Source organism: Pantherophis guttatus, chromosome 2, assembly GCF_059756535.1.
Source record: "Pantherophis guttatus breed Tessera chromosome 2, ASM5975653v1, whole genome shotgun sequence".
Lineage (NCBI taxonomy): Eukaryota > Metazoa > Chordata > Lepidosauria > Squamata > Colubridae > Pantherophis > Pantherophis guttatus.
The window spans coordinates 91,286,223-91,299,521 of record NC_142064.1 but is presented as its reverse complement, the minus strand read 5'-3'; the positions used below and the strand labels follow the sequence as shown (position 1 = coordinate 91,299,521).

Below are 13,299 nucleotides of genomic sequence, written 5' to 3'. Positions count from 1 at the left end.
ATACCATACTATGAATCTATCCCTAAATCTAATTTACACTTGAGATCAGAGAATTGCCAGACTAGTTCATTGAATTTCCCCCCCCCCCCCGAAATGCTATCTCCAAGGAACAAGTATAACATTGCAGTTAGAAAACCATCACTATAAACTTTGTTTTAACATTGCCTACTTTGCTAAGAAGGGGAGAAGATGTAATTGCTTTCTCCAAAAGTACTTATACAACTACTACTTTAAAGCTTTAAGACTATAAAATCAGTCCAGCACTGATTACAATAATAAGAATATTGTAGGCACCTACCTACAATATTGGTAGCAATCCTGCTTGAATTTCTGTGGGCAAAATCCAGATAGACAGAGCCTGCTATGAGTAGAATCGTTCTCTGTATTCAGCTTATCTTCCAGTTTTCCAGTTATCTTTCCCCACAACTATACTACTACACTTTGAGGGATATGTCTTCTATTCTATTCTATTCTATTCTATTCTATTCTATTCTATTCTATTCTATTCTATTCTATTCTATTCTATTCTATTCTATTCTATTCTATTCTATTCTATTCTATTCTATTCTATTCAATAAGAGCCGAGGTGGCACAGTGGTTAGGGTGCAGTACTGCAGCTACTTCAGCTGACTGCTAGTTCAGCAGATGAGCGGATCAAATCTCACCGGCTCAAGGTTGACTCAGCCTTCCATCCTTCCGAGGTGGGTAAAATGAGGACCCAGATTGTTAGGGGGCAATATGCTATTTAGTATACTGTTTTTGGTGTAAGCCGCCCAGAGTCCTCGGAGAGTGGGCGGCATAGAAATATGACTAATAAATAAATTCTATTTTCTATTCAATTCCAATTTCACCAAAGCCTGGGGTCTAGAATGCAATGCTATTAAGTACACTGATAATTCTCAGAAAGTAGCAGGGAAGAAGTCATAGGCTGGATGTGGTCTTGATCCATACAAGATGGTTTAGGGATTTTAGTAGTAACTAATCTAAGGAATAGATGGTTAGCTTTTTAACCAAGTTCCACTCATCCTAAGGGGGTCAAATTTGCAGTTCTTTTTCTGCTGGAAGGGCAGTGTTTCTTTTAGCAACAGCTCCTGTTCTTTCTCAGTTTGCAGAACCAGTGACAAGTGCCTTCCATTTTCTGTTATATACTGATACAGAGCCAATTTCATGTGCTGGATTAGAAGCCATGAGACTGTGAGTTCTAATTCTGCCTTAGGCACAGTCTGGTGACTCTCAGTCCTAGAAGAAAGTACTAGCAAGCCACTTCTGAAAATGCTGTCAAGATAAGCGCAGGGGCTTGTCATCAGGAATCAGAGTTGACTTGATGGATCATAAGCAATCAAACCACAGTTACTAATTCAGTTGTAATTGAGAATGTGTTCCTTTTATTTCTTGTCCACTCTAGTGAATTCTCAAAGTGGCTAACAAAATTGAAATATAAAATGTTAAAAGATTAAAATATTAATATACCGTAATTCACTTTATATTGTATTAGTATCAATTTAATGTTTTAATATGGAGAAAGAGATGTATCTTTACAAACTTTTTTTTTCCTGAACACCAAGAAAATGAGGGCCAAACACAATTCCCACAAAAGCTTTACAAGAGAAGTACTACACAGCCTCTGCTGTGTACCAGGTCTCTCAGAAGAAATGCATCTTCAGAAAGACCTCCCTTGAAGAGCTAAGCGGCTGACTAAGTTCACAGTGGGAGAGATTGGCCTTCAGCTATTTACCACTTGGAAGGTTAATACTGTAGCAACTTCTTAAATTGTGCTTGGTAAACAAATGTGAAAAATCCAGATCTTTCTGTACAGACATTAAGTGTCCCATCCCCCCCACTTTTTTTTTTTTTGCATTAATCCCTGGTAGAAGCATCAAAGCTGTCATCTGAGTGCAAGGTGGAAGCAAGTTCATAAGCCTAGTCTTAAGACTTATGAAATCAGATCATCACCTTTGAACAAGACTTTTCTGCGGATTGCTTTTGGAGTTTAGTGTTAAGCTGCTCCTATATGTCAGTAGTTTCGTTTCAAGGGGGTGTTGGCGGGGAATCTGCAAGGAAAAGATTATTGGAACAATACAGTCTTCCTTTTGACCCACTTTATCGATGAACAGCACGGAGGTCATTTTTGCATAAGGAATAAACAACCTTCAATCCATCATATTGGTGAAATATGAATGTACTGTAAGTTTCACTTTGGGGCAAGAATTGCAATGGGTGGTGAAGATGATCTGTCCTTCAATACTGAACATCTTGCCAAGGCCCGTGTTTTTTAGTAGTCTGGTTTTATCTTTGGCATTCACCAGCATCTTGCTTTGTAGTGATGGGGATGGAGAAGGTCCAACTTCAAAACAATATTAAGAACAATTGAGAATAAGACTTTACCGAATAAGCTAAGAGGAACTTGGCAGCAGAGTTCAGCAGGAAAATTTAAGAAGGGGAATCTTTAATCTCAAATCTCTTTTCTTTCTAAATTGACGGCTGGTGCTTCAGAAGAGAGCAAGGAAGAAAACCTTATCCTATTTGGTGGTGCCTTAACAGAAGTAAAGATGAATGCCGTGGTTTACAGGCATGACCTAGAATGCTTGTGTCATGTTAGTGTATTGCCTTGAAATAAAAATTGGCATATATTTGCAACAAATCGTCTTCATTTAATGACCCCATAATACCTTGTGGGGTGGAGTCTGGGCAACTGAATGGAGCTAGCAGAGTGTTTTATTGGCCGGATGCCCTTCCTGTTGCCAATGCGGAGTTTTGTTCAGCAGATATATTCTCATTGAGAAAGAAATACCTGCCTCTACCTAGGATCACACTCACAGCCTCCTGATTGTGAGGCAAGAGCTCCACCTCTAGGCCACCATACCACTCCATATATTTGCAACAAGTGCAAGAACATAATTTTGTTTGAAGAAAATATATGAAATTTCGATCAATGAATTGCCATATTTTAGCTTATAATTTACCAATTATTCCTCCCTGCTAATCCATTTGGGAACAAATTGCACTGTCAAAAGCAGCTACAACTGTATCAGCGTGACTTTGAAGCTCTAGGAAGAGCATTCAAAAACTGGGTACCCCGGAGATGTTTTCATACTTTCAATCTATGAAAAAAGCTAGAAAGGGGGGAAAAAGAATACTGCCGGAGTATGACTAGCTTTGGAAATTATGCAGATGGGAGCCATCTGGTTACTGGTACCATGGTCTGAATTATCTGGATGATGGATTGCTGGCACAAAACGGATTGCATCTCACCAAAACCCTTTACTATAGACCTCCAATAAAGATTTGAAGGAAATGGGAATGCTGCTATGATGGGACCTATTAAACCACTCAGTGAAATATAATTCAGAACATAAAAGTTAATGTTCTTTGTACATTAATGCTCAGAGTGTGGAAGATACACAAGATGAACATAATTCTTATATAGGAAATGGGATTCCATAGGTATAAGAGTCCTGGTGGGATGAGTACCAGGATTGCAGTTGAAGGACACAATTTGATCAAAGGAACAGAAGCAATAGAAAGGAAGGAGGAGGAGTTAAAATTATCTATTCCTGCTCAGAAATTTAAAAAGAACTGGATGATGGAGATAGTCTTGAATTATGACCACAACTGGAAGCTGAATTTCTGTTGCTAAAAAAAGTGGTTGTTAATTGAGTCTCACCAATTTTATGATTTTTTTTTGCTATGGTTGTTAAGTGAATCACTGCAGTTAAGTGAATCATGCAGTTATTAAGCGAATTCAGCTTCCCACATTGACTTTGCTTGTCAGAAGCTGGCTGGGAAGATTGCAAATGGCGACCACATGATCCTGGGATACTGCAACTTCAGTAAATATATGCCAGTTACCAAGTGCCCAAATTTTGATCATGTGACTGGGGAATGCTGCAATGGTTTTAAGTGTGAGGATTGGTTGTAAGTTTGTTTTTTCAGTGCTGTTTTGACTTCCAAAGGTTACTAAACAAACGGCTGTATGTTGAGAATTAAGAGAGACTGGCCCAGTCACTGGCTGGCTAATAAATAAATAATTAAGAAGAGTCTGAACGATTCCTTGTTTGACTCATGTATGAGAGTTCTTGTTTCACTAGACAATTGTGAAGAGTTAGGTAGAGAAGAAGATTGACAGAATACTGGTGAGGAAATATTTATTGGAATCTTGGAATCCTAGGGGACAATCACTTAAATATGAGTCAGCAGCTGCCAAAAAAGCCAACACAGTCCTAAATTGCATTAACAGAGGGATAACATAAAGTTCATGTGAAGTGTTAATACCACTTCATAATCCTTGGTTAAACCACACTTGGAATACTGCATCCAGTTTTGATCGCCACAATATAAAAGGGATGTTGAGACTCTAGAAAGAGTGCAGAGAAGAGCAACAAAGATGATTAGGGGACTGGAGGCTAAAAAAGAATGGTTGCTGGAATTGGGTACGTCTGGTTTAATGAAAAGAAGGACTAAGTGTGACATGATAGTGTTCCAATATCTAAGCGGTTGCCATAAAGAAGAGGGAGTCAACCTATTCTCCAAAGCACCTGAAGGCAGGATAAGAAGCAATGGATGGAAACTAATCAAGGAGAGAAGCAAATTAGAACTAAGGAGAAATTTCCTGACACTTAGAACAATTAATCAGTGGAACAACTTGCCTCCAGAAGTAGTGAATGCTCCAACACTGGAAGTTTTAAAGAAGAGATCAGACAAACATTTGTCTGAACCATTTCCCTGATTAGGCAGGGAAATGGTTCCCTGCCTAATCAGGGGGTTGGACTAGAAAACCTCCAAGGTCCCTTCCAACTCTTTGTCATTCTGTACTTTGTGAATTTACTTTGCTGTTGTTTTTTTTAAAAAATTTTTATTTTTTTATTACTACACATTATGATAAACACATCACATACAACATGTAAATATATCCTCTTTTTAACAAATGTTTCTTCCTTCTCTGCTTTCCACTGTGACTCCCCCCCACGTCTCTCAAACAGTTTCATTTTCTTCATTGTCCCCTTTTTGATTGATTACAATGTATTTTCTAATCTTAATAGCCTTAATCTTATACATTTCTATATATTTGTTTTTGTGAGTTTACTTTGAATCAGTATAAATCTTCAGGACCAGATAAATTGCAACCTAAAGTACTAAAGAAGCTTGCTGCTGGATTGGCAAATCCCTTGATGCATTACAAGAAACTGGAGAATGGGTGAAATGCCAGCTGATAGGTGAAGAGGAAATATTTTCCGTTAATATCTTCAAAAGAAGAAAAAGCAGTGATCAATGCACTACTTGGCCAGACTCACCATATTTTATTTTTATATTGGGTAACCATTTTAAATGAGACAATGCCTCTTAGACATTTGGCATGACAATTAATTGGATCAATATAGCTGGCTTAGGAATTGTACTTGAAGCCTGCTTAGCAATGCTTCCTCATCAAACTAGAATATCAAGTGAGAGGCCACAAGGTTCACCATTGGGCCTTATATTCCTTGTTACTATTAACGACTTGGCTAAAGAGGTGGAAGGAAAGCTAATAAATTCTGTAGGTGATATAAAATTGGATAGGATGACTCATGCTTCCGAAATAAAATTAACAATGAGCTGAGTTAGAGAAACGGGAAAAAAACAAGAACACGAAATTTAAGAAGTGCATTCACAGCTGCTTTGCTGTGCTTTCCTCCAGTTCGACGTTGATGTAAACTACACCGCACACAGAGTATGTCCTTCACTGGCATTTGGGACAGGGTGTGCTGTGCTGCTGTCTGCAGAGTTGGTATGTGAGATGGCATGTAGTGAGGAAGTGGATCCCCAGGAGGGAGGGGGTGCAGTCCAGGGGAGTAACAGGCAACTCAGATATCCTATATGGAAGAGAGAGGGTGAAGACAGCCCTTCCCCAATAGTTCTCAGAGTATACTGTGTATGCAGAGATGGTAGAGTCCTCAGTCTGGCAAGGTCTTTTGTCTATAGGTGTGAAACAATAAAGAACTCAACTTGGAAGAAGAGCTACAGCTCATTCTTGGGTTTTGGCCTGATAATACGTAAGATGCTGTAAGAGCAATCATTCATAGTTTCCCCTGACTGACATTTTTAAACTTACTAATATTGGGAAAACCCACTACCAATTGCCATTCAGAATGCGAATCAGAGTGGCATGGTAAGGTCTGAATACTCTATCCAATCAAGTTTTTTTTTTTTTTTTTTTTTAAATTTGATTTATATGCTGCCCTTCTCCGGAGACTCAGGGCAGCTTACAATGTGCAATGTGCTACAATGTGCTCAGCAATATTTTATCCCCCCCCCCCAAAGGACTAATGATCCATCACCCTAACAACTATTCTCTTAATTGCAACATAATAGTTGCTTGGATTTGTGCAGTCCAGAAGCCCATATGGTTTTTTTAAGAGTCAGAGTTCAAGAAAGGGATTCTGATGTTCATGAGAGATATTGGGCATATTCGTGCAGTTGCTCCAGAACAGATTGTTAATCTGCCAACTAGCTGATCTAGTGATCATTAGATTTGATTTATTTTCCATAGCACCTGAGGGCAGGACAAGAAGCACATCAGAGGTAGATTCAACTTGGAAATAAGGAGGAATTTCCTGACAGTGAGAACGATTAATCAATGGGATACCTTGCTTCCTATAGCTGTGGGTTTTCCATCATTGAAGGTTTTCAAGAAAAGATTAGACAATCATTTGTCCAGGGTGATGTAAGGACTCCTTAGGCATGGTATTGGACTGAAACAAGGTCTAAGAAGGGTGGTGATCCAAGAATCTTATCTGAAACTAAGTTCAGTGAAGAAGGATTGAAGAATCTGGATTGAATGTACAGCTTTGGAAAAATTGAGGGGGAAATAATGTACTTTAGTCTTATTTATTTTACTTCATTCTATTGCATTTCAAATCTCAATGATTCTTTTACAATTGAAAGAAAAATTTTAAGTAAAGGAAAAAGCAACTGCAGCCAACTCTATAATGGATTTAACTCACAGGAAGGCTTATTCTAACGGGAGGTTAATAGTAAGAACACTTTAACAGTAGAAGCTGTTGCCCAGAGAAATGGTGAACTCCATCTCTTTGGATGAAAGGTGGGAGAGCCAGTGGTCACAGATACTTGATTTTCAATTCTTGTTCAGAGCTGGGAGTTGGATTCAGTGTCTAAATGGCTCCTTCTAACTTTTACAGGAGTGATATTAATATGCTGTGAGAAATCCATTCCTAGCACACAGGGCATACTGCTTGAGTTGCAGCATCCAGCTTGGCCTCGCAGAAGCTAAATTGAGAACATTAAATTGCTTCCACTTTTATTTCTGCCATAGGAAGTCAGAGCTGTAACTGGCTGGCCGGCCGCGGCCTACTGCTGGAAGAGGTAAATGAACTCACGGTGGGCATTTTAAGGTCCCCTTGCCCTGCCTGTCTGACTTCCTGACGAGCTTTTTTGTGGAAATGATTATTTTGAAAACAGGGCTGTGACTTCCAGTGTGATAAAAGCAGCAGGGGCATCGAAGCACTTAGGCACCCTGCTTCCATGGCACTATCCTTGGTAATAAAGAATGACAAGAGAGAAACGGAGAAATTCAAGCAGATTTGTTGCCAGAAATAAGCTTTGCTCAGGTAGAGGAAGAAAAGAAGACAGTATGCTTAGGCGTATGAGCTAAATCCTTCAGCTATGATGAAAATTATAATTTCAGTCAGTTTAATTCACCACAGATGTGGTTTTTTTCCCCCTGTTTTAAAAATATATGCTGGCCAAGAAAAAAACAGCTTTAAATATTTAGAAGCAGCAATGTAAAGCTGATGAAAAAAGAAATATTTATAAAGCGCTCATTTTGTTGCACTGTTATGGAATCAAGACTTTGTTTTATGGATTTTCTTTTTTGTTGATGTGTTTTTTTTTTACTTGCAATATTTTGGTATGCGTGTGTGCTATTTGATGTAGATGGCTTAGAGTTGCAATTATGTGAGTTGGGCAGCTATATACTGTAATTCTAATAAACACAACAAATTTAATAGGATTTTAAAAAGGATTTTACCTTATGCAGATACAGAACACACCAGTTTAGTGCTGATTTAAATGTAATTCTAAACCATGGATGTGAGCCTTGTTGTTGAAGATGTGGCAGAGCCACAGAACTTAGCATGGTTCAACATAGGTTGGGCTGCTGGATGTTAGTTCCCTATTCCTACTCCAAAGCATGGCATGATGAAGTAAATAGAAACCAAACTCAACACCATATACAATCATTGAGACAGATTGCACACTTCTGATGTAAAAAGAAGTCTAGGATATCTCAGCAAGTGAGTCCTCTTGTATGTTTTAAGACTGTGGCCCCCAATCTTTTGGGTACCAAGAAACTGGTTCTGTGGAGAAAGGTTTTTCCATGGACCAGAGGGGGCGTGGTTTTGTGTACTGCCTGCATCCTGCGGATGGGGCTTCACTTGTTTGCACGGCTTAGTTGCTGGGATATTGCGGACCGGTGCCAATCCATGAACCAGGAGTTGGGAGACTCCTGTTTTAAGATATCTTTTTCTAGTTCCTACGTATCTGGAAAACTTGATTAGCACCACAAGAAGCAGGCCTTTTAGAACATCTGCTTCCAAGTGATTCATTTACCTCCTTATCTTAATTTGCAAGAGAAGGTTCCATAAATAAATTGTTTTATCATTCCTTTAGGATTTTTTTTACTGTTTCTATTTTTAATTTGTTTTTAATTATTAAATTTAATTCTATCCAATTGATGTGTCACTTTAAGTGTGTTCTATTGCCTGGTGTAGTATAGGAGTCTCACAAGTAGTATGCATATTATCTAATACTCTACATTTTAATAGAAGGTTTAAAAAAAAACCTGAAGAGAAATTAAAACAACTCCAGTGTATTATTAGAAGAGAGATCCATGCTGAATTTCCTTATTTCTTCTTTTATTTCTTTAATAGTATAGCATAAGAGAACCAAGAGTCTTAGATGGTAATAACGTATCTTCTTGGGCATTAAGTGTTATTGAGATCAGTTGGGCTTAAGTCCTTGCTGCATTAAAAATTCAACAAACATATTTTGAATTGCCAGCCAGCTAATGAGCATTGGTCCCTATAAACAAGTTAACCGATTAAATGTCTGAAGGAAGCCCTGTTAATGAGCCTTCATGTTAACAGCAATGATGAGTGAATATGTATTTTGAGAATAGAGAATTGAAAAATACACCTTGCCTTTTGTATGTTCCTTTTTCCCCCCAGTCCCGTGAAAGTAAGTTTGATAGGAGCAGTGCTCTTCACAATGCAGTGCAACTTTTATCTTCCAATAACAAAGAACAATCTCATGTTACTTTACACCATGTTTTTGGTGGTCACAAAGGTAAGCTTTTCTGGATTATGGTTTCTATGGATGTGTGTTCAACATGTTTTTATCATGTTACAATAATAACATCTATTAGGCACATTCATATGGCAGATATGATAGTTTGAACATTAAATAATAATACTAATATGATCCTTTCCAGATTTAATTATCTATGTCGGCCTTTTTCAGTCCAGTATCCTCCAGATGTGTTGAACTATAGCTGTCATCATTCTGGTTCACATATATTTTCCACATCTGTCTTCTATCAGGATTTAAAGAATAAAAGGGAAACCAGTCAGGAACGTGTGAGAAAATAATCACTTCCATAACTTTAATTTGAGACAATTTAGCGTTCTAAGGAGTGGTTCACAGATGTATTGTATGATTATTGCACAGTATTTCTGTTCACTGCCAAACCAACTATATTTTCTCCTAATGACAATTCATGTGATTGCTCAAATCTTGGCTTAGTATTTATGAGCACAACTGGGATCCCAGTGACAATATCTGCTATGGATTTGGCTAGTTTTTCAGTATGTATGAACAGTGCCCATCTGTAAACGTACTTTACTTTTGTATTAGTCCATATTATAACGATTGACCACTTGACCACAAGCCAAACTTGGACAGAACCCATTTAACCCATATTTCCTTTTGCCAGAATCAGTTTTTCCCCCTAGTTATTTATCTTTTCCTTGGGAAGGCAGAACTAATAGGGAAATGTTTAAAATTCCTCCCTGGGAAGAAAAACCTTCGAAACCAGAATGTATCATTAGCATGTCTGCCTCTTCATTCATTCCACCAGCTCAACAGAACATTGAAAAGAACTTATATCAAGGAATTCAGAATTCTGCCTATCAGCAGGATAAATTTTAGAAAACCAAACAGAATGGGTCCCAATTTAGTACGGAGGAAGAAACTGGCAAAAGAAAGATCATTTTTGAAAAGATGACTTGAGAATTCAGGGAAAATTATTTCAGAATTAATTTGCCCAATGAATCATTATGGGAGAGGCAAGTAGGCAGTGGCTCAAAATGTTGCTGACTGCTTTAATTTAAACCTTTCTTTTGTCCGTTTCCTAAACAAATGATCCAGAGTGGAATGTATTCAATCTGCTTTCCAGTGTGCACATACACCCAAATACAAATTTGTATATAACACGGGGAGAACAAAGACATACAACCGCCCACGTTACTTGGTTACACAGGAGAAAATATAGTCTCCTCCTGTGGTTAGTGCTGCTAAAAAGATGGGAAAGAATTCCAGAACTCTGCTCTGTGTGCTTTCCCCACCTTGTTTATTAAAAGCAAACTCTGCTGCATTTCAAGAAAAGTGGGGGTAAAAGTATTATAATAAATACACAGGTCACTTCAATTGGCCGAAAAGTTTGCATTGAGTTGTCGGAAAGGTATTATTTAGGCTGAGTTTAATCCAGTTTTAGTTGCAGAGTTGATGCACTTGCTGTGTTTTCTTGCAGATAAACATGATGGTGACAGGATGCACAACTTCTCCATTTGCTTCCCTGGAGGAAATACTGGCTCGCCTCTTTTTTGGCCAGAAGCCAACTGATTCACACGCTGCTGCAGATGAGATCAAAGGACCCTTAAATGGCATCACCTCAGCCTGTGACTGTCTTGTTGATGGAGAGAAGAGTGAGGCAGTCCAAACGAAACATGCAAAGAAAACTCAGTGAGAACTTCAAAAGTGCCGAGGACAGCCAAAATGGCTTGTTTGTGTGTGCCCATAAAAATGTAGTATTTCTCTTTCCCAATGATGTGAAATGACAATTGTGCATGAGGTAATTTCTGTGACAAGAGGATAGCTGCACTGGTCCTTCAGATAAGTTTTCAGGGCAAACAACAGTTCAGTGAAGCTCTTATATTGCCCATGAACTGCTCCTGTTGTTTACTGCAACAGTTCCCATCCTGCTGTCATTTGGACATTTTAGGATAACAGTTCCCATACTTTCTAGCCACCACAGCTAAGGGTACCAGATTAGAGAAAGCTTGACTTATTCTTGCCCTATGGCCTGTGTAGCTTTTGAAGTTGGCTATGTTTTTTAAACTAAAATTCATAGTTGAATAAGATGCATCATGTCATTTTTTTTTCTAATTAAATTTATTCAGTTTAGATGGCCGACCATCTCACTATAGTGACTGGGAAGCTAAATACATTTAAAATCAAAATACAAACGACACAAAACATCATAGAACATCAAAGAATGATAAAGATACTGTGATCAAATGCTGTGAGTTTACTCATTTTTATTTATTTTTTTATTTAAGAAAATAATGCCTAACATAAAAACTTGTCAAGTAGTTTCTCTTTTTTTTTCCTCATAGTGGCAATACGTAAGAACCAGATTTTAGAGTATGGGTCATCCAAAGTTGGGCATTTTTAAATAGCAATGAGAGAGGCTTCACAATATGTATGTTTGGTCTGTATGTTTCTTATTGCTTCCTTATGACTGAATTGATATTTTCTTCTTTGACAAAAATATGCTCTTTCAATCTTTCAATTTACAAATATTTTTATTTAGGGTTTGTGGGATGTATACTTCTTCTGATATTGGCACCTGTTAATTTTAGATATACTAAATGACCTGATTTGAAAGCACACATTTTTAAGTGTTCACACTTGGCTTGCATTACAAGCTAATTTATATATTTTCCACAAATTTTTCATACTAAATTTTAAGATTTTTGGACATGAAACAATTTGTAGATACCTCTGCTGGATTTTTTGCAGGGCAATGAAATCTTTTGAGACCAAAATTCATATGCAATGTAACTTTGAGCCACTCCTTATGCATAATTTTGAAAACGAGTATTATTTGGAATCTTATCTGAGATTAAAAAAAACAAGACAGGGATTACAGCTCACCTGCCAGGAAAGTTGGTGCGAATTGCAGGGAAATCTCCTTTTCCCTAATCACCTAACAGCCTATAATGCACAGTCAGTGGCCTACCCTCATCTCAATCAAGCTGCCTCCATTTCTTTGGTTAATATTTTTCGTAAACATTTTGAGGCTAACATTTGTAATCTGTCTTTTATAAATTACTAAAAAAGTTTATCCAGTCAAAAATGAAGCAGAAAACAGGGATTTTTTTAAAAAAAGAATAACAACTATTTGTCATATCATTTAGGGCAGTTTTCATTCTAGATCTTCTATTGTAGAAGATTAGAACAAGAATGTCCAAAAAGTGTATTAAAATGTCCTTGTAGCATTATTTAGAATCTGGTTTGTACTGTACATACTTGGAAAATACTTGAGTTGGACACCAGCAACCAATGTGCTTCAGATGTTTGTGAAAGGGGATTTTTTTTAATGCATGCTGGTAAAATCACTGATGTCTTTTGTATGATTGGGCTGAACAAATGTCTTGATGCTTTTTAGTCCAAGATTTTTTTGTGAAATGCTTTTGGTACTCTTGTCAACAGTCTCACAGTAATTACAGTGTAAGCTTTATAGCATACATAAATGTGAAAATATATTTAAAAATTACTGCAAAATACTTAAAAGATGGTATGCCTTGTATTTGAATTCAGCATTTTAAAAACCTGCTATTAAACAATGGAAACAGTTTGGCTCTCAGTGTGCTAATAATATGATCAGCAAATACATGGACATGAAAAGTTTAGTGGCTAACACATTCTGCTTCTTCACCCAGAAAAGCCTATGTTCTTTCTCTACAGGACCTGAAGCACATTTAAAATATTTGCATTTGCTTATTTTTAAGGGAAATGGCAATTAAACCTTGAAAAACCTAATCAAATTTGGATCTGTTTTATACATGAACGAGAGACTATCAAGGCTTATAATAGGCTGTGAGAATAATCTTGAGACAGGAGGAAGAGCTACAACTTGGACAACAGTACTTTAGTAGGTTTGCTTTTGGTTTCCTGGCCTGGCCTACTTTGAAGGGCCATTGATCAGGGTAAGCTTTGGCAAGTCATTCTATCTTGCTGCCAGGG

General features: G+C 37.6%; 1 protein-coding gene across 2 annotated transcripts in view; it reads left to right on the top strand.

The window, feature by feature from the left end:
- TMEM38B (transmembrane protein 38B) overlaps positions 1 to 12,908 on the top strand; it is a 38,922-nt gene extending 26,014 nt beyond the window's left edge. For both annotated transcript variants that reach the window (XM_034410652.3, XM_034410653.3), the window contains exons 5-6: positions 9,222 to 9,339; positions 10,802 to 12,908. In XM_034410652.3, coding sequence (XP_034266543.1) covers positions 9,222 to 9,339; positions 10,802 to 11,017 — 334 coding nt within the window. In that variant the 3' untranslated portion in view covers positions 11,018 to 12,908. The remainder of the gene's footprint in view (positions 1 to 9,221; positions 9,340 to 10,801) is intronic.
- The last annotated feature ends 391 nt before the right edge of the window (positions 12,909 to 13,299 follow it).